Raw genomic sequence first — 21,229 nt, 5'->3', positions numbered from 1 at the left:
CCTTTTCAACTCACGGCACACAACAGATCTAAGTGGAAGAACTAAAACTTCTAATAATTTTGTTTAAATACTCATTGTCTGAATAACCTAATTTATATAAATGAAGCAAAAATGTCGAATAAACACCATGTCAAATATAATACTTCAGAATTGGAGGTTTGTTTGGCATGAGAATATATAAACATATACTTGGCAGGTTTATATAAAAGACTAGCAGTTTTATGAAAAATTAGTAAATATAGAAAATTTGTAAATATTTAGCTGACATTCAAACACAAAGAAAATTTTTCATTTTCCTCTCCTTCCTTTGTCCAACCAATTTCTTAAAACATTGTGCTTCTCATGAAAAAGCACATGAGTTGCTGACAAAAGAGATAATGTTCACCGAGGAAAAAATATGGATTAGACACATTCCTTGTTGGAAGAATTTTTTAAAAAAGTAAACAACAATAACATAAAGATCTACTGAATAACCAAATTAGAAACCTTGCTCAAAACATTTAAAAGACCAAATGACATTAAACAACATTTGGAAGAATCAGTTTGTCTTTTAGATAAATACACCTACAAAAAAAATTTAAGGATGTGCATGAGTCTACTTAAATGTATTAAAGAATTAGAAACATATTTTAAAACTGAAAATATTCAAGTGCAGTGATATATGTTTTGTTCAATGCATGATGACTGCATCTGCAAGATGATTAAAAGCAAGAGCAGTTAATTCTATAGATAGAAAAAATATCCCATAAATATAATTTCACTCTTTCAGGATCAATAAAATAGATAATAACTTATGCTAATTTATCAAAAATAATTTCCCTACATGTGAAAATATACTCATAAGAAGAAATAAAATCAATTTAATTGTTCTAATTTCAATTACTTTAAAACATTCTTATTTTGACATACAGGAGGCATTGTTTACTATATCTTGAATGCAAATTAAAATATACTTCTTAAAAAATAAGTACCTTTTCTTCTTCTTTTTTTCTTTCCTTTTCAGTTTTTCTAAATCTTTTTTAGCCATATCTATAATTTCAATGGTTTCTCTCTCTGAAGAAAGCATAGAAGGAGAGAAAGCTGATGATCCACTGAAATACGGTGATCTTGCTGTAGCTCTTGTCAGGTTACGTCGAAGGTTCTCATTCATTGCTTCACTTTCTAATAATTTTGCCCTGGTGACCAAACACACACACACACACACAAATTCACAGGTATTATTTAACATGCTAAAAGGTGAATTTTTTAAAACTTTATGAATATAAATATTTCAGGAAGACTGCTTCTTCCTCCTGTTATTCGTAAAGACATGCCATTTCTCAACTCTGAATTTTCACTAACTCTCCTTCATGGCTAGAACTTTCTTCCTCCTTGTCTATGTCTCCTGTCCTCCCTGGCTTCTTTCAAGGCATAGCTAAAATCTGACCTTCTATATGAAGCTTTTCCCAATCCTCTTTAATGCTACCCCTGTTTATTATCTCCAATTTATCCTGTCTACATCTTGTTAGTATAGTTGTTTTCTTTCAATTGTGAGCTCCTAAAGCAAGGACAACCTTTAATACCTTTCTTTGTATCCCCAGCACTTAGCACAGTGTCTGGTACATAGTAGGTGCCTAATAAGTGCTTGACTAACGCCCGTAGTACTAATCTGATCAAAGACCATCCCCACCCATTCAATAGGGTGGGCCTGGGTGGGAAAACCTGATTACATCTTGGTTTATAAGTAGGTGCTAAGCTGATATGGGATGTGGCCCTGAAGCCCTCAGGGCCCTAAGGGGAGTTGCTAAGACCTGAGCCAATGGTATGGCACTAAGTTCTAGTCAATCTGATGAAGGCTAGGACTGTATAAGAGTCTAGAACTGGGAGAAGCAGGACTGGGAACTGAGAATTGGGAGCAGTGGAAGAGAGTGGCAAGATTCAGAAGCAGAGAGCTGGCATCGAGAGAGCTCAGATTGGAGAGAGCTGAGCAAGAGAGAGTTGTGGAGATCAAGGAACTCGGTGTCAGCAGAGCTGCAGGAGAGTGCTGAGCAGAGCATCAGGATTCATGAGGGATCTTTTTATAGGAAGGCCCTAGCATCGAGGGGAAGCTATAGTATGGCTCGGTTCCTTGCTATAATATTTTGTTATAATTTCCTTGTTACTACAGTGAGGTGGGCTTATTGGTTTTGAAATATTATTGCTACAATATCAGATTGGGGACATTGGTCCTTGGATCTGATCCTCTAGAGTCTAAATAAATGTCCTCTGTCTTCTACCTAGAGAATTCCTTCTACTTCTTGATTCTGGAACCACTCAGGCATGTCCATGGCCCTCTTTGAGGTCATGAATTTTGCCTTACTACTATACTAACTGACATTCCTGATCCTAATCTGGCATCTCCAACTGCAACTGGATATCCTATAGACATTTTAAACTCGGCCATGTCCAAAACTGAACTCATTATGTTTATTCCCAAGCCCTCCCTTCTTCCTAATTTTCCTATTACTGTTCTTCCAGTCACTAGGCTCACAACCTAAGAATCATCCTCCTCTCCTTATTTTTTCTCATTCTACTTTCTATATTCAATCTGTTCCTGTCTTGTGGATTCTACCTTCCTTTGTAACATCAGTACACCCTTTTCTCTCCTCTGACATTGCTACCAGCCTAATAACATGCTTACATTATAGCTTTCTAGTTGTTTTCTCTGCCTTGAGTCTCCTTCCATTCCACTGAGCTATCAATGTGATCTTGTGGAAACACTGGTATGGCCTTGTCCTCATCCCCTGCCCCTATTCAATAAACTCCAGTGGCTCGCTGTTACCACCAAGATCAAATACAAAGTCGAGAATTCTCTTATGCATTCAAAGCCATTCATAACCTGCCTCCCCTATACGCACTTTTAAAATTTTCTTATACTTTAATCCCCTCCATACAATTCACAGTCCAGTGACACTGGCCTCATTGCTGTTCCTCACTCAAGACCCTCCACATCCCAACTCGGGACATTTTCACTAACTGTTCCTTATGCCTGGAATGCTCTCCTTCCTCATCTCTGCTTCTTGCCTTCCCTGGCTTTCTTCAAGTCCAGCTAAAAACTCATCTTTTACAAGAAGCACTTCTTGATCTCCCCTAATGCTAGTAACCTCCCTCTAAGATTAGCTCGTTTACCCGATTTATATTTTGCATGTACATAGTTGGTTGTATGTAAGCACCTCCATCAGAAGCTGATTTCCTTGCAGGCAGGGGTATATTTGCATTTCTTTGTATCCCCAGCAACTAGTATGGTGCATGGAACATAGTAAGGATGTAATAAATACTCATTGACTTTAACTAATTCTAAATTGCAGGGTTATACATCTGAAACCACACTTTTACTCCTCTAGAGCACAGGTTTTAACATTTTTGCATGTAACAGAACCACTCTATCAGTATTCTGAAACCCATGAATTGAATATTTTTTATTTAGAACAATGTTTTTTAAATCATTAAAGAAAATGTTAAATTTCAGTTCGAGGTTAGTGAAAATAAAGATATGATTTTTTTTCTGAACCAAGTTCATAGACTCCCCTGAAAACATTCCACAGAATAGATCACAGGTTTAGAACCCTTGTTCAAGAGAATATCTTTGTATATGATGTTAAAAATAGTTATAAAAAAACAAAAAACATAGACAAGAAGGTGGAGCAAAGATGGTATAGTCAAAAGAATCACTGGATGCTTATTTACATAACTCCTCCAAACCGATCTAGATAGAACATACATAAGACAGAATCTTGATTAGGAAATCCAAGGGCAAAAAAAATCACAGAGTCATTTGTTCAACCCCTGTTATCACAGGGAGGACAGAGAAGTATTCTGACACTGTGTATAGAGTTTGGCCAGGAGCATTTTGTGTGCATGGAGCACTCTAGCACGCAGGGAAAGACTATGCACCAGGATAAGAAGTCCCAGAACCAGCACCAAGGGACCTAACCAAACTGGAATCTCAACAACAGCTCACTACCCAATTTTAGGTCACTGATCCAAAGCTGACAGAGGAAGGGAAATGCACCTAAGGATGACATTCTACAATAAGAAGCAGTCTTGGGCCCTAGGCTATGTATCCAACAAGGAATAAATTCAGAAGCAAGCAGCAGCTGTGTGGCTCAGACTCCAGGAATGAGTCAGGATGCCCAGTTTGAAGCCAGCAGAGGAATAACCAAGGCTTGATGCCTTAAGATCTTTTAATAGGAAACAAAATTTTCTTTTCATTAATAGAGATAAGATTTAAAATACAAAGCCATTAGGAAAGATAACACATTTATTTATATTAGTAATCATGTTTAGATGAATAATGAATAATTTCTTTTTTCACTTTTTTAAAATTTAGTTTTCAGCATTAATTTTCACAAGAGTTTGAATTACAAATTTTCTCCCCATTTCTACCCTCCTCCCCACTCCAAGATGGCGTATATTCTGGTTGCCCTGTTCCCCAGTCAGCCTTCCCTTCTGTCACCCCCTTCCCCTCCCATGCCCTTTTCCTTTCCTTTCTTGTAGGGCAAGATAAATTTCTATGCCCCACTACCTGTGTATCTTATTTCCTAGTTGCATGCAAAAACTTTTTTTTTTTGTTTTTGAACATCTGTTTTTAAAACTTTGAGTTCCAAATGCTCTCCCCTCTTCCCTTCCCACCCACCCTCCCTAAGAAGTCAAGCAATTCAACATAGGCCACATGCATATCATTATGTATAACCCTTCCACAATACTCATGTTGTGAAAGACGAACTATATTTTGCTCCTTCCAAACCTATCCCCCTTTATTGAATTTTCTCCCTTGGCCCTGTCCCCTTTCGAAAGTGTTTGTTTTTGATTACCTCCTCCCCCATCTGCCCTTCCTTCTATCATCCCCCCTTTTTTCCTGTGGGCTAAGATACCCAAATGAGTATGTATCGTATTCCCTCCTCAGGTCAAATTTGATGAGAGCAAGATTCACTCATTCCCCCTCACCTGCCTTCTCTTCTCTTCCTACAGAACTGCTTTTTCTTGCCACTTTTATGCGAGATAATTTACCCCATTCGATCTCTCCTTATCTCCCTCTCTCATCCCTTAATTTGATTTTATTTCTTTTAGATGTCTTCCCTTCACCTTCAACTCACCTTGCACCCTCTCTCTTTCTCTATGTGTGTATATATATATACACACATACATATATACATACATACATACTCACATATACATTATATATATATATATATATATATATATATATATATATATATACACACACACACACACGCATATTCCCTTCAGCTACCCTAATACTGAGGTCTTATGAATCATACACATCATCTTTCCATGTAGGAATGTAAACAAAACAGTTCAACTTTAGTAAGTCCCTTGCAATTTCTTTTTCTTGTTCTTTTTCTTGATTACCTTTTCATGCTTCTCTTGATTCTTGTGTTTGAAAGTCAAATTTTCTATTCAGCTCTGGTCTTTTCACTGAGAAAGCTTGAAAGTCCTCTATTTTATTAAAAATCCATATTTTGCCTTGGAGCATGATACTCAGTTTTGCTGGGTAGGTGATTCTTGGTTTTAATCCTAGCTCCATTGACCTCTGGAATATCGTATTCCAAGCCCTTCGATCTCTTAATGTAGAAGATGCTAGATCTTTGGTTATTCTGATTGTGTTTCCACAATACTCAAATTGTTTCTTTCTGGCTGCTTGCAATATTTTCTCCTTGATATGGGAGCTCTGGAATTTGGCGACAATATTCCTAGGAGATTTCTTTTTGGGATCTATTTGAGGAGGCTATCGGTGGATTCTTTCAATTTCTATTTTGTCCTGTGGCTCTAGAATATCAGGGCAGTTCTCCTTGATAATTTCTTGAAAGATGATATCTAGGCTCTTTTTTTGATCATGGCTTTCAGGTAGTCCAATAATTTTTAAATTATCTCTCCTGGATCTATTTTCCAGGTCAGTGGCTTTTCCAATGAGATATTTCACATTGTCTTCCATTTTTTCATTCCTTTGGTTCTGTTTTATAATATCTTGATTTCTCATCAAGTCACTAGCTTCCACTTGCTCCAGTCTAATTTTTAAGGTAGTATTTTCTTCAGTGGTCTTTGGGACCTCCTTTTCCATTTGGCTAATTCTGCCTTTCAAGGCATTCTTCTCCTCATTGGCTTTTTGGAGCTCTTTTGCCATTTGAGTTAGTCTATTTTTTAAGGTGTTGTTTTCTTCAGTATATTTTTCAGTATTTTTTTGGGTCTCCTTTAGCAAGTCACTGACTTGTTTTTCATGGTTTTCTCGCATCCTTCTCATTTCTCTTCCCAATTTTTCCTCTACTTCTCTAACTTGCTTTTCCAAATCCTTTTTGAGCTCTTCCATGGCCTGAGACCAGTTCATGTTTTTCTTGGAGGCTTTTGGTGTAGGCTCTTGCACTTTGTTGACTTCTTCTGGCTGTATGTTTTGGTCTTCTTTGTCACCAAAGAAAGATTCCAGAGTCTGAGACTGAATCTGGGTGTGTTTTCGCTGCCTGGCCATGTTCCCAGCCAACTAAGTTGATCCTTGAGTTTTTCAGTGGGGTATGACTGCTTGTAGAGTTAAGAGAACTATGTTCCAAGCCTGGGGGGATGCACCATCTCTGCCACACCAGCACTCCTCCCTCCCCAAGAACCCCCAACCCAGAATGGGCTTAGATCTTCAGCAGGCTCTTCACTCCTGCTCTGATTCACCACTTAATTCCTCCCACCAGGTGGGCCTGGGGCCTGAAGTAACTGCAGCTGTAGTTCTGTAGCTGCCCCTGGGGCAGTAGCCAAACCGTGAACTCCGTCCACTCTCCGTCCACTCCCGCAGCTTTTCCCACTAACCTTCTCTGTTGTCTTTGGTGTTTGTGGGTTGAGAAGTCTGCTGCAGCTCACTGATTCATGACGCTAGGGCCCGCTCCTCCCGGCTCCTGGTCTGGTTGGTCCACTCTGCCCACGCTGGGCTCTGCTCCGCTCCCAGCTCTGTGTGGGATAGACCTCACCCAGAGACCATCCAGGCTGTCCTGGGCTGAAGCCCTGCTTCCCTCTGCTATTTTCTGGGTTCTGCAGTTCTAGAATTGGTTCAGAGCCATTTTTTATAGGTTTTTGGAGGGGCTCAGCAGGGAGCTCACGCTAGTCCCTGCTTTCCAGCTGCCATCTTGGCTCCGCCCCCCATGAATAATTTCTTGAAAGCCATTTTGCCACACAAATCAACAGGATTTTGATATATAATAAAACCAAGCAAGAAGAGATGGAAAAAGAAACACCACTTTAAAAAACTGCAGACAGTAGAAAATACTTGGGAGTCAAACTGCCACAACACACATAGGAACTACATGAACACAATTACAAAAAATTCTTCACACAAATAATGACAGATCTAAACAATCAGAGAAATATTAATTGCTCATGGGTAGGCCAAACTAATTTAAAAAAAATGACAATACTCTCTAAATAAATTATCTATTCAATGGCATACAAATCATACTACCCAAGAATTATTTTATAGAGCTAGAAAAAAATAACAAAATGCATCTAGAGGAACAAAAGGTCAAGAATATCACAAGAATCAGTCAAAAGAAAACCATGAAGAAAGGCAGACTAATGGTACCAGATCTCAATCTATGATACAAAGCAGCAATTATCAAAATAATCTGGTACTAAATAAAAAATAGAATGCCTGATCAATCGAATAGATTAGGAATACAATATCTAGAAGCAAATGACCACAGTAACCCACTGCTTGACAAATCCAAAGATCCAAGCCATCGGGGCAAGAATTCACTATTTGACAAAAACTGTAGGGAAAATTGGAAAGCAGTCTGGCAGAAACTAGGCAGAGACCAACATCTCCTATGATATATGAAGATAAGCTCAAAAATGAATATATGATTTAGACATAAAGGGCAATATCATAACCCTATTAGTGGAACATGGAAAAAATTATCTGTTGATCTATGGCTAGGAACGAATTCATGACCAAACAAAACATAGAGAGGATCACAGAAAGCAAAATGAATAATCTAAATTACAAAAAGGTTTTGCACAAACAAAACTAATGCAGCCAAAATTAGAAGAAAGCAAGAAACTGGGGGGAAAATTTTATAGCAAGTTTCTCTGATAAAGGTCCTACATCATATATAAGGAACAGAGTTATATTTATAAAAAAAAAAATTGAGCCATGCTCCAATTGATAAATGGATGAACATATGAAAAGGCAGTTTTCAGATAAAGAAATCAAAGCTGGGGGCAGCTAGGTGCTGCAGTGAATACAGCACCGTCCCTGGAGTCAGGAGGACCTGAGTTCAAATCCGGCCTCAGACACTTAACACACTTACTAACTGTGTGACCTTGGGCAAATCACTTAACCCCAACTGCCCTGCCAAAAAAAAAAAAAAAAGAAAAAAAAAGAAATTAAAGCTATTTCTAAATCACTAATAATTAGAAAAATGCACATTAAAACAACTCTGACATACCACCTCACATCTATCAGATTAACTATGACAGAAAAGGAAAAATAACAAATGCTGAAGACATAGAAAAACTGGGACAGTAATACATGGTCGTTAGGGTTGTGAACTGGTACAATCATTCAAGAAAACAATTTGGAACTGTGTCCAAAGGGCTCTAAAACAGTGCATACTCTTCGACCCAGCAATCTCACAACTAGGTCTGTATTCCAAAGAGATTAAAGGAAAGGAACCATGTGTACAAAAATATTTATAGCAGCTTTACTAGTGGTGACAAAGAATTGATATTGAGGAGATGCCCATCGGTTAAAGACTGGCTGAATAAGTTGTGGTATATGTTTGTGACGGAAGACTATTGTGCTATAAGAAATGACAAGCACAATGATTTTCAGAAAAATGTGAGAAGAGTTACATGAATTGATGCAAAGTGAGCAAAACCAGAACACTGCACACAGTAAAGATGTTCAACTGTGAAAGATTAGCTACTCCGATCAATACAATGATCTAAGACAATTCTGAAGGACATTGATGAAAAATACTATCCAATTAAAGAGACAGAACTGATGAAATTTGAGTACAGGTTGAAGCATAACTTTTTTTATTTATTTTTCTTGCTTTTATTTGTAATATGGCTAATACAGAAATATGTTTTGCATAATTTCACACGTATAATTGATATCACATTGCTTGCCTTCTCAAAGTGTTGGAACGGGGCATGAGGGAGAAAGAGAATTCAAAACTCAAATTTTTAAAAAAATGAATGTTAAAGATGAATAAATAACAAATTTACTTTTAAAAAACCCTGGAAAACTTATATGAACAGTGAAAGAGTATTGAGTAGAAAAATGGGACCATTGTACATTATAACAGCAATAATGTAACACTAATTAATTATGAAAGACTTAGCTACTGTGATTAATACAATGATCCATGACAATTCCAAAGGACTCATGATAAAAAATGTTATCCAACTCCAGAGAAAACTGATGAACTCTGAATGCAGACTGCAGCATATTTTTTTAAATTTGTTTTTCTTCCTTTATTTTTCATAATGTGGCTAATGTGGAAATATATTTTGTATGATTTCATATGTACAACGGGTATTTTATTTCTTGCCTTTTCAATGGGTGGGGAAGAGGGTGGAGAGAGAGAGGGAGAGCACTTAGAACTGAAAATAAAAATTCAAAATAAAATAAAAGCAGTGATAGAGGCCATAGGAGCACTGAGATATAAAAGGAGTAGCAAGCAAATAGCATTGACGTTAATTTTTACATGTGTAAATTACTTTTAATATTACAAAACTGCAGAGATAAGATTCGGGAAGACCGCTTCTATAATAAGGAACTCAAATTATGTTACCAAGGCTACACATTCTGAAAATATGAGTGAAGCTGGTAAATGAAACCTAGAAAAATTTGAACACACATTGAGCTCCAGACCTATTAATCATCTCTGCTCTAAAAATCACAAAAAAACTAGAGGCTCTCCCTCTGATAGAAGAGAGGAGTATGCTTGTAGCTATCAGAAAGATAATGCAGAGAGGTCCCAGTGAATAACGGTATCTGTCATCAAGTCCATATGATTACAAGTGAAAATAAGCCCAAAATAATAGGCGAAGAACTCAAACTTCACTTTGGAGTAGAAACAGTATTGAGAATTGGCTAATGAATATGATTTAGGCAAATCAAGTAAGTGAAAGAGAAACTGATAAAGAATAAGATTAGAATTGGTAGAAGCCTAGAATCACATTAATTGTTGCTCTATTAACTCGTCAGTTTTCCCATTACAATGCAGGCTCCCTGAAGGTGGGACCAACCTGTTTGATTTTACCTTCTTATGACAGATGCTTAATATATGCTGAACTGTTCAGCCCTTTTTTTTTCTTTTTCACTTAATTCTCTAAAAAATTCCCCTTTTGAAAAAATTCTGATTTTATTGTTCTTTCTCCTTTGTTTTCAAAGAGGACCAATGATATCATAGGGTGATGTTGTATTTGCATGTGAATTAGATTTAAGTGAGGCAAAGTTGCAAAAAGACATCGGAGTCACAGAAGTCCAGTGACAAAACAAAAGTCAAGATGACTGGTGATGCCCTGGGATGCAGTGGATGACCTTGGAGTGTCTGATGTCTGACCCTGCTCTACAGCACCTGTTTTAGCTGCCTTCATGGCCGCTGGCACAAACTGTTCTCATCCACCTATTCCACTGGGGGGGGTGGGGTGAGGGTGGGGAATCTTTACATGCTTGGGTAGACATTCCCTTTATTAAACGAGGAGTTTGAGGCCTGTCAGTTACCCTTAACCTAGTTTATCCCATCTACCAAGTCAGTTTTACCAGTTTTACCAAGCTACAGCTAAATGAAGCCACCAGTGAGAGTTGAGTGATTGCCTGCACACCAAATGAATGAATAGCCCTGAAAAGGGCTTAGCAAGCCCTCACACCAGAGGTGCTAGTCCTGTCTTAACACTCCTAGTCCTCTGAACTAAAGGGAATATTTCTACATCTTAACACAGGGAAAATACATAAATTCCTAGAAGCCTGGTGGCCTCTCTTAGTTCAGAAGAGGTGGTGGACCAAGAGCATGGAGAGGTGGAGAGTCAAGGACAATCATGGACAATGGTTCCTATACATTCCTACTTGAGACCTATTGATTTAAAGTGGAAATAAGAGTAGAACCCCAGTAACTTATAGGTTCAGTCCACTTGACAAGTAAGTAGGAGCAGCATAACCCCCAAAATATCACAGACATCTCCCAAGGCAAATTGGGATGGCTATGCTAGAAAAGAGGCCTCCAAATTCCAAAGAACATGATATGTCTTCTCAGAGGAAGTAGTAGCTAACGGATTAAGAGTAGAGCAGGAACAATCTTCCTTAAAGCACAAGAAAGTTGGGGTGGTTAGAGAAGTGAAAACATAAGAGGCACACAAGACTTGGAAATTTTTTTTTTCTCTATAATTTATAAATAAAAAAACTGAGGCTGAGAAAAAAAAATCATCTTGTTCAAAGTCATACATACAATCAACGATTTAGACATGCAAGTGGCTGAGGAAGCCATTGAATCCAACTCCCTCATTTTAAAGATGAGGAAACTGAATCAAAGAGAGATTAAATGACTATCCAAGGGTAATACAGCTAGCAACTGTCTGAAGCAGGTTTTGAACCTAGGTCTTCCTGACTTCATATCCAGTATTCTGCCCATCATGCTACCTAACTGCCTCAGTTTCACATCTAGTAACTGGCAGAGCCATGACTAAAATCCAAGACTTGTGATTCCACATTCAGTGCTCTTTACACATATAAATGATAAATATATTATTTGCCTGAAAGGTGAAAATTACAACATTCTGAAATAATTCTCTTCCTGTTAATATAACTGTTAGTATCTAAAAGCAAAATCTTTTTGAAAATTGAATATAAACATGTACATCAGTAAGATCAAGCCATACCTGAGATCTTCTATTTCTTTTATATAGTTATGGATCATATTGCTGATCTCCTCATTACCCTCCCCTGAAAAATGAAAGACAATAGAAAGATTTAATAAACATTCTAATGAATTCTGAACATCAGCCAAATAAACCCAAGTAAAAGCAAAAAAAGTTTGAGTAATTTTCAAACTGAGATCAATAGCCTTAGTTGAATAAGTAGATAATTATATAATTCATTAACGTGAACTATGTGATTTGTTGAGAAAATGTAAAAAAAAGTAAAATGTAAAAATGAAAAAATAATTAGGTAGTGAGTTTAAGTCGCAACTCTGAAAAATGTTTGTGTTACTTAATACATGGCTCAAATAATAAATGCACGATTTAAATATGCTAGGTACACTGCCTTCTCACGAAAGAGAGGCTTGTGTAGTTCAATAAAGCTATGAGCTATTCCATGCAGGGTTACACAAGGTTGACAGGTCATAATGGGGAGTTTGGACAAAAAGTGATCCACTAGAGAAGGAAATGGCAAACTACTCAGTATTTTTTCCAAGAAAACCCCATGGACACTACTAAAACGATAAAACAGACAACACTGGAAGATAAGCCCCTCAGGTCAGAAGGTGTTCAATATGCCACTGGTGAAGAGTGGAGGCACCAGCACTAATGTGTCTGGTGACAAAAACAAAGTCAAATGTTGTAAAGATTAATCTTGTATGAGATCCTGGAATGTAATATCTATGAAGCAATTTAAGTTGGATGTGATCAAACAGGAGATGGGAAGATTTAACAGTAACATCTTGGGTGTCAATGAACCTAAATGAATGGGAACAGGTGAATTTAATTCAGATGATTACTAAATATACTATTGTGGGCAAAAATCCCTTAGAAGAAATAAAATATCCTTCATAGTCAATAAAAGGGTGAGAAAAGTAGTACTGGGGTATAATCTCAAAAGTGAAGGCAAACCATTCAATATCATAGTAATACAAGTTTACGCTCCAAATATTGATGCTGAAGAGGCCAAAGTTTCTCAGTTCAATGAAGACCTACAACATCTAGAAATAACATCTAAAAAGATATGACATACATCAAAGGGGACTAGAATGCTAAAGTAGGAAATCAAAAGATAGTTGAAATAAAAAGCAAGTTTGGCCTCGGAGTACAAAATGAAGCAGAGCAGAGACTAATTGCATTCTGTCAAGATAACTCACTGGTCCTAACAAACACTCTTTTCCAACAACCCAAAAGGTGAAGATAACTCACCAGTCATAACACACTTTTTCAATAACCAAAAAGGTGACTCTACACTTGGATATTACCGGATGGTCAATAGAGAAATCAAATTGATTTATATTTTGCAGCCAAAGGTGGAGAAACTCTATACAGTCAGTTAAAACAATACCTGCAATTGACTTTTAAGGGATTAGATCTGATAGAATGGCTGAAGGACTATGGACAGAGATTCATAATATAGCACAGGAGGCAGCAACACAAAACATTCCAAAGAAAATGAAGAGCAAGAAAGCAAAATAGTTGTCTAATGAGGCTTTACAAATAGGTGAAGAAAGAAGGAAAGGGAAAGGGAAAAAAGAAAGGAAAAGATATACCCAACTGAATGCAGAATTCCAGGGAATAGCAAGAACTAAGGTTTTCTTAAATGACCAATGCAATGAGACAGAAGAAAACAATAAAATGGGAAAGACAAGATATCAAGGCAAAGTTTGGGGCAAAAATGTTAGGGATTTAACAGAAGCAGAAAAGATTAAGAAGAGGTGGCAAGAATACAAAAAAGAACTATAAAAGAGAGATCCTAACATCACTGATAACCACAACGGTATGGTTACTGATCTAGAGGCAGACAGCCTGGAGAATGAAGTCAAGTGGGCCTTAGGAAACATTGCTACCAATAAGACTAACGGAGGTGATGGAATTCTAACAGAGCAATTTAAAACTCTAAAAGATGATGGTGTTTAAGTGCTGCCAGCAAATTTGGAAAACACAACAATGGTCACTAGACTGGAAAAGAGCAGTTTATATCCCAATTCGAAAGAACGGTAATGACAAGGAATGTTCAAATTACTGAACAACTGCACTCACTTCACAGGCCAGCAAGACTATGCTTAAGATTCTGGGAACTACCAGAAGAGCAGGCTGGTTTTCAAAGAGGCAGCGGAATTGGTGGCCAAACTGCCAATATTCATTGGATTATGGAGAAAGAAAGTTCCAGAAAAACATCTACTTCTGCTTCACTGACTATACTAAAGCCTGTGACTGTGTGGATCACAACAAAATGTGGCAAGTCCTTAAAGAGACAGGAGTACCAGACCATCCTTCCTGTCTCCTGAGGAACCTGTTCAAGGGAGAAGCAGCAAGTTAGAATCAAAACATTGGAACAAGTGATTGGTTCAACACAGGAAAAGGAGTACAACAAGGTTGTATATTGTCACCTTATTAATTTAACTGATGCAGAGTACATCATGCAAAATGCCAATCTGGATTAAATCAAAGCTGCAATTAGGGTTTTGGGGAGAAATATCAACAATCTCAGATATGCAGATGATACTACTCTAAATGAAGAGAAATGAAGAGACCTCTTGATAAGGGTGGAAGAGGAGAATGCAAAAAGTTGGCTTGAGGCTTAACATCAAAAAAACTAAGATCTTGGCAAATGGTCCCATCACTTCCTTGCAATTAGAGGGAGAAGAAATGAAAGCAGTGTCAGAGTTTATATTCTTGGGCTCAAAGATTACTGCAGACAGTGACTGCAGCCATGTAATTAAAGATGCTTGCTATGGCAAATATGGACAGCATACTAAGAGACAGAGACATCACCTTGCCGACAAATGCCTGTATAGTCATTCTAGTAGCAATGGAAGCTTGTGAAAGTCACACTATGAGGAAAACTGAGCACCACAGAATCGACACTCAAACTGTGGTGCTGGAGAAAACTTTTGAGATTCCCTTGGACACTAGAGGACAAATCAGACAATACTGAAAAAAAAATTTAATTCAGAATATTCACTGGAAGGTCAAAGTGGGAGTTTAAATACTTTGGCCACATAATGAGAAGATGGGAATCATTGGAAAAGACCCTGACACTGGGAAAGATTGAAGGCAAAGTGAAAAGCAGATGGCAAAAGATGAGATGGACAGATAGTGTCACAGAAACAACAAACATGAATTTGGAGAGATTTTGAGAGACAGTGGAGGATAGAAGAGCCTGGTGCGCTATGGTCCTCAGGATCATGAAGAGTCAGACGCAACTGAATGATTGAACAATAATTACAGTTATAAAGAATTATCCTTGCTTTTTTATTTTTAATATTCACTTAAAAAAGAAAATCAAATTCAGAATACCTGCTCTGGCAAGAATCTGGTTGGCTTGGTCACTAACAAGTTGTGTTATTCGGGTTCTTAATGCATCAACAGTTTCTTGCATTGCTTTAATTCTCACACGTAAATTATTATTTTCAGTTTGTAGCATGGCATTCTCATGAAACATGTCATTGATACTTTCAACGCCTTCCTCATCAATAATTCTTTTACCCTGAAAAATAAATTTTCCTTTTAGTTGATATACTTCCAAAAAAAATTCTAAATAAGGACAGAAATTACTCTTCCAAAACATTTAGTTCTTTATACTTGACCTGAACCAGTCACAACACAGTAAAAGTATCCCCTTCCCTCTATTAAGTTTTCTGTGATGTTAACTGTTACTGTCATCATTGTTACTAATATTATTATTAGCACTTTCAATTAGTTTTATATTATTATTGATTAGGGCTAGGAACTAGGCCTATGATTTAATTGGCATAAGGATCTCCAGGGAGAGGAAACCCTCTCCATCAATGCAAGTCTGTAACTTCTCAAGTCTTAGTTGCTTAACACAGCAAGAAGTTGAATGACTTACTCAAAGTCATACAGCCAGTATGTCTCAGAGAAAGGACACACAGTGTAGTTCCTCAACGCCATTTATCACATTCCATTTTGACTTAAAATAAAAATACAAAGTTAAAACACTCAAATGCATTGGCTTACAGTTTTATACTCCATGAGTTCCATCTGAAGTCGTGTGATTTCACTACGAAGTGAATTAATTTGTTGACTGGCTCTGTCCTGATTGACCATAACCTTGTTCTTGATATTTCGGGCACGGTTGGCATACTTCAGTGTATTCAAAGTTTCCATGAAATCTCTGTCTGAAGGGCTGACACATGCTATCATGACGGTTTGGCTGTAAGTTACAAAGATAACTTGTGTTTACTGATAGATGAAAATGAAATCCAACATAGAAAATAATCATTTTATATTTCAAGCAAGCAGCACTTTGGCTATTATGTACCAGACACTGGTGATGGGTACTAAAGATACAAATACATAAAGAAACAACTTCTACTCTCAAGAAGGTTACATTTTAACATCATATTTTCCTCCAACAATGTAAATTACTTCTGTATCATTAGCTCAGAAATACAAACAGTTTTTAAAAAGCTAAATAAAGGAAAAAGTTTCTTGTATTATTCACTATTTGGAATTCTCTCCTATCTACACCTCTGTTTTATAAAACTCCAGTCTGTCATTCAAGATCCAAGTATTGTTCCACCTCTTCCAAGTACTCTCTCATTATCCCCTCATCTTGAACCTATAACATTTTGCACTGCTTCCATGAACTTGATGAATGTGCATGTCATCTCCTCTACTAGACAGGTAAATATTTTAATTTGTATCTCCCCGGGTGCCCAGCACCTCCCGGTACACACAGTTAGTGTTTGTAAATGAACTCATGAATAAGCGAAAAAGGCATAACGTAGCTACTCCAGTGAAATACTGAATTAATGTTCTTAAGTTACCATAAGACGGTTAAAATTACAGCATAATCATAGGCAAATTAATTTTTCTGGTACCCAAATTATATGTAACGTGGAAAATGTAGAATGAGATAATACGGCACTATTTACCGTGCAATTTGCTATTTACTTTCAGGATTTTATATATCCTCTTACATTTAAAAAGAAATTAATGCTGTCCAATTCAACCAACATTTATTGTGCATTTACTAAATGTTAGGTGCTATGTTAGTCACTGGGGTTATAAAAATAAAAAGTAAGTGAGACATACACATAAATATCTATATAAGAAGTTGGAAGATGATTAAGAGCACAGAAATAGTGAAATACAGTAGTCAGAAAAATCCCAAAGGGGAGGATGAGGGATAGATGAGAGGATGCCAGAGTCAGGTCTTAAAGGTAAAAGATTTTCACAGGCTAAGATTTTAGGTAATAGAAAAGGGGAAAGTTCTAGGGCTGCAGGATGGCAGGCTGAAAAGAACAGAGAGAGGGCATGATGATCATGGAACAGTGAGGAAATTGGTTTGGTTTAAGTACAGAATATTCAAAAAAGTTAAAAAGAAAGCTATAAAGGTAAGGAGACTGTATATGGCCTTGAATACCTGGAGTGTGTGTTTCAATCAGCAGGTAATGGGGAACCATTAAAGGTTTTTGACCAGGGAATTGACATGATCAGACATACACATATTTGGATTTAGGAAGACATATTTAATACTGAGTGCAGTACAAAATCCTATCAAGCAGAACATTAAGAGAATACACTGTAGTCTTAAACTAATATAATTTTAGAGTTGTGGAATTTTTAAGATTCTAGTCAAATTTCAGATGGAAAATAAAAAGAAAATATTGCTTTATACACTTTGTTCTAAGTCTCCCTTTACAAAATAATGTAAATGAAAAGAAAGGCTTGTATTAAACATTCTCCAATTCCTATCCCAATGAAAGACAGTCATATGTGAATATTCTCATATATCGGTGCTCCACATTAAGAAAAGTGGATATAGCAAAACTCTTAGTATATACTTCATTCACATGACTGGATATACTTGATGCCTTTAAGAATCGTCAGCCTGCTCTGCTTATCTCGAGTGTCTTGCACACAGCAGATATTGTCACATTTGGTGAATTAATAACTGTCAATTTTTGCTTTATGAGAAGCAATACATTAAAATTTAACATAAGAAGTCAAACTCAATATTTAACTAATATTAAACTGAAATAAGACATAAAATATTTTCTTTTAAAAAGCAGTTCTATCAAAAGTGTAGACTCTTGTCATGGAGAATGTACTACATAAAGTCAAAAATTCCTCATATATAATGAAGATTTCTAAATGCTTTTGTTCTGCTGATTGTGTTAAGTCATAGAACACCTCTTCAATAAAATGTCACCATTCAAAAGAGATGCGTTTAGACACAGGAAAAATAAAGTTGATGAACTAGAAATATTGCTTTGATTATGATAGCTGTAGGGTAACCTTGAGAAGGAAGAATTAGAAAGGTGAAAGACAGGTGGAAGGGAGTCTAATTAGGAGGGTATTATAATGGCCCAAACAGAGGAGGAAAAGACTGTACAATGATTATAGCAGTATGAGTAGAGATAGAAGAATAAATGTGAGATGTTCTATGTTTTGGAGGGAGAACTGAGGAATTAGCATCTTATTGACTATGAAGTATGAGGTAAAGGGAAAAGTCCCTTTCCCTCAGTGATTCTTTGTCAAAAATGTCTCTTGATGACAGAATAAAATTGTCCACTTAGTTGTTAATACTCACTCTTTCCTCCTCAAATTGTTAAACTTAACTGTTTATAAGTTATACCACCTCAATAAAATATAAACTCCTGGGTCTGTTTTTCATTCCTTTTTTCTTTTTATCCCCAGAACCTAGCACCATGCTTTACATACAATAGGTGCTTAATAAATGTGTGTTGGCTTGTAATCAATCAAAAGGATTAAAATTTAATATCAGAATGAAAGGATAAGACAGAAATGGTACATATCCAGTGAAAAAGAAAGCAGAGAGATAAAAGCAAAATAGTGTCCTTGGATTTCAAACCAGGGCGGCTAGCTAGAAAGTGATTCCACAAACAGAAATAGGGAGGAAGGGAAGTTTCTTCTGGAGAGATGCTAAGTTCAGTTTTGAACCTAATGAGTTCAAGATGCTGACAAGACGTAGAGATGAGGATGTCCAACAGGTGACTGTGGATGTAAGAGTAGAGTTCAGGATCTGGAAGTCATCTACATAAAAATGATCACTGAATCATGGGACTACATTATTTCATTACAGAATCATGCGACTATATGATTCTATTACAGAAAGTGGAAAGAAACGGAATTCTGGAGGATACTCATGCAAAATAAGAATAATGAAAATAGATCAAGAATGAACAGTCATACAGGCAGATGAAGAACCAGCTTTGAAAACGATATCACAAACCAAAGGAAAATAAAATGCCCAAGAGAAAGAGTCAAATGTTGAGAGAGGAATAAGAAAGGGTCAAAAAAGCTGAGGAGCGGGAAAATAGCACTGGATATAAAAACTTAGGGGCTACTGGTGACTTTTGAAGGATCAGTTTCCAAAGACTGATGGAACAGGAAGCCATCCTGCAAGATGTTGATAAGTAAATGGGTTGGTGAGGATGTAGACAGCAAACATCAACTATTATTTCCAATTTAGCCTTTAAAGGGAAGAAAAATAAAAGCCCTAAGCTTTTGGGATTGTGTCTCTATTTAATAGAGAACCTGAACATTTTTGTGGGCACCTGGGTAGAAGTTAGTAGATACAGACTGAAGATAAGATGGAACGATTAACTTGTCAAGCTCCCCAAAAAAACAGCAGTCGATAGGATCAATACTAGAAGTAAAGTAAAGCCACCTCATCTAGGACTGCAACGGAGGAGAAGAGACTCAGTGAAGTCATAGAAGATTTTGCGATATGGAAAAGGGTAGATGAGGAAGTGCATGATCAATAGCCTCAACTTTCTCAATAAAATAAACTAGGTTGCTTGATTGATAGCTGGAAAGGGAGTTGGGTGAGAAACAAAATACATTAGCCAAACTGTGGTGTGATAGCAAGAGATTAATACAATGGACTGGAATGTAGGCGTGAAAACCAAGTTAAATATATAAGAACCTGCAGTATACCCAAACCCTGCCTGAAGTGGAAGAAGGAGGATATAAAGCAACTTTGACTACAATGACTGATAGGCAAATTTTAAAAATTGTTAAACCTGAAAAGCTTAAGTGTGATTAATCTATCATCTAACTGAAGGGTATACATGTATGTGAATTATATATGTGTATATGTATATACACACATGTGTACATATACACACATATATGTGTGTGTATACACACACACACACAAATCTGCTATAAAATTTTTTACACAAACAGCACCTTTAAGTATAGGCCTAGATGAGTAGAAGGGCACTATTTAGCAATGTTTTGCATAGAATTCCAAATTGCTTTACAGAATGGTTGGACTCACTCACAGCTCTACTAATCAACATGCCTATTTCCATACAGCCCTTCTAACATCTGTCATTTTTCCTTAATCTTTGCCAATCTGATCAGTATTGGGTGAAACCTCAGAATTATCTTAATTTGCAATTCTCTAATTAGTGATGGGACATTTTTTCACCTCTGATTTTACTGGAAAAGATTCTAGTTTATATTCATTACATATAATGATCACTCTCGCTTTTAGATATATACTATTCACCATTTTGAGAAAAACTGTATCAATTCCTTGTTTTCTAGTGTATTTAACAGAAATAGGCATATTTTGGTTAAAAGCTTTTCTGTAATTATTAATGTAACCATATATTTTTGTTGATTTTGTTATTAATATAGTTAAGATTATAGTTTTCCTAATATTGAACCAACCCTGCCTTCCTGGTAAAATCCAACCTGGTCATAATAAATAATCTTTGTGATGTTATTTTAGCCTACTTGTTAATATTTTGCTTAAAAAATATTCATTCATAATATTTCTAGAGCTGCCTTTGGAAATACATTTATGGCTTATTCAATTTCTTCCTCTAAGATGGGATTGTTTAAGTTCACCATTTCTTGCTCTGTCAATTTAAGCATTTTATATTTTTGTAAATATTGATTTATTCCAAATAAATTGTCAGTTTTTTTAGCATTTAGTTGTGCAAAATAATTTCTAATAACATCCTGTATTTCCTCTTCATTTGACGTGAATTAACCTTTTTAATTTTTGATACTAGGAAATCTGGTTTTCTTCTTTTGAATCAAATTAGTTAATGGTTTGTCCCTCCCCCCAAAAGAAAAGCAGCTCCTACTTTATTATTTAAATGGATTTTTTTTTTCCAATTTTGTTAATCACTTTCTTTTCAGGATTTCTATTTTGGTGATTTACTGGGATTTTTTTTGGCTTGGTTTTTTTATTGTATTTCCAAATTTGTTTATATGTTCTTTCTCTTTATGTTACTGCTTAGAGATACAAATTTTTCTCTAAAAATTGTTTTTTCCT

General features: G+C 36.4%; 1 protein-coding gene across 7 annotated transcripts in view; it reads right to left on the bottom strand.

The window, feature by feature from the left end:
• Positions 1 to 21,229, bottom strand: part of KIF21A (kinesin family member 21A) — a 168,029-nt gene that overhangs the window by 73,266 nt on the left and 73,534 nt on the right. For all 7 annotated transcript variants that reach the window (XM_036758758.1, XM_036758762.1, XM_036758759.1 and 4 more), the window contains exons 8-11: positions 15,922 to 16,117; positions 15,241 to 15,430; positions 11,899 to 11,962; positions 972 to 1,175 (exon numbers count right to left, since the gene is read on the bottom strand). In XM_036758758.1, coding sequence (XP_036614653.1) covers positions 972 to 1,175; positions 11,899 to 11,962; positions 15,241 to 15,430; positions 15,922 to 16,117 — 654 coding nt within the window. The remainder of the gene's footprint in view (positions 1 to 971; positions 1,176 to 11,898; positions 11,963 to 15,240; positions 15,431 to 15,921; positions 16,118 to 21,229) is intronic.

The sequence above is a fragment of the Trichosurus vulpecula genome, chromosome 5, assembly GCF_011100635.1.
Source record: "Trichosurus vulpecula isolate mTriVul1 chromosome 5, mTriVul1.pri, whole genome shotgun sequence".
Taxonomy (NCBI): domain Eukaryota; kingdom Metazoa; phylum Chordata; class Mammalia; order Diprotodontia; family Phalangeridae; genus Trichosurus; species Trichosurus vulpecula.
The sequence above is the reverse complement of the archived record's forward strand: the minus strand, read 5'-3'. Positions and strand labels throughout refer to the sequence as shown.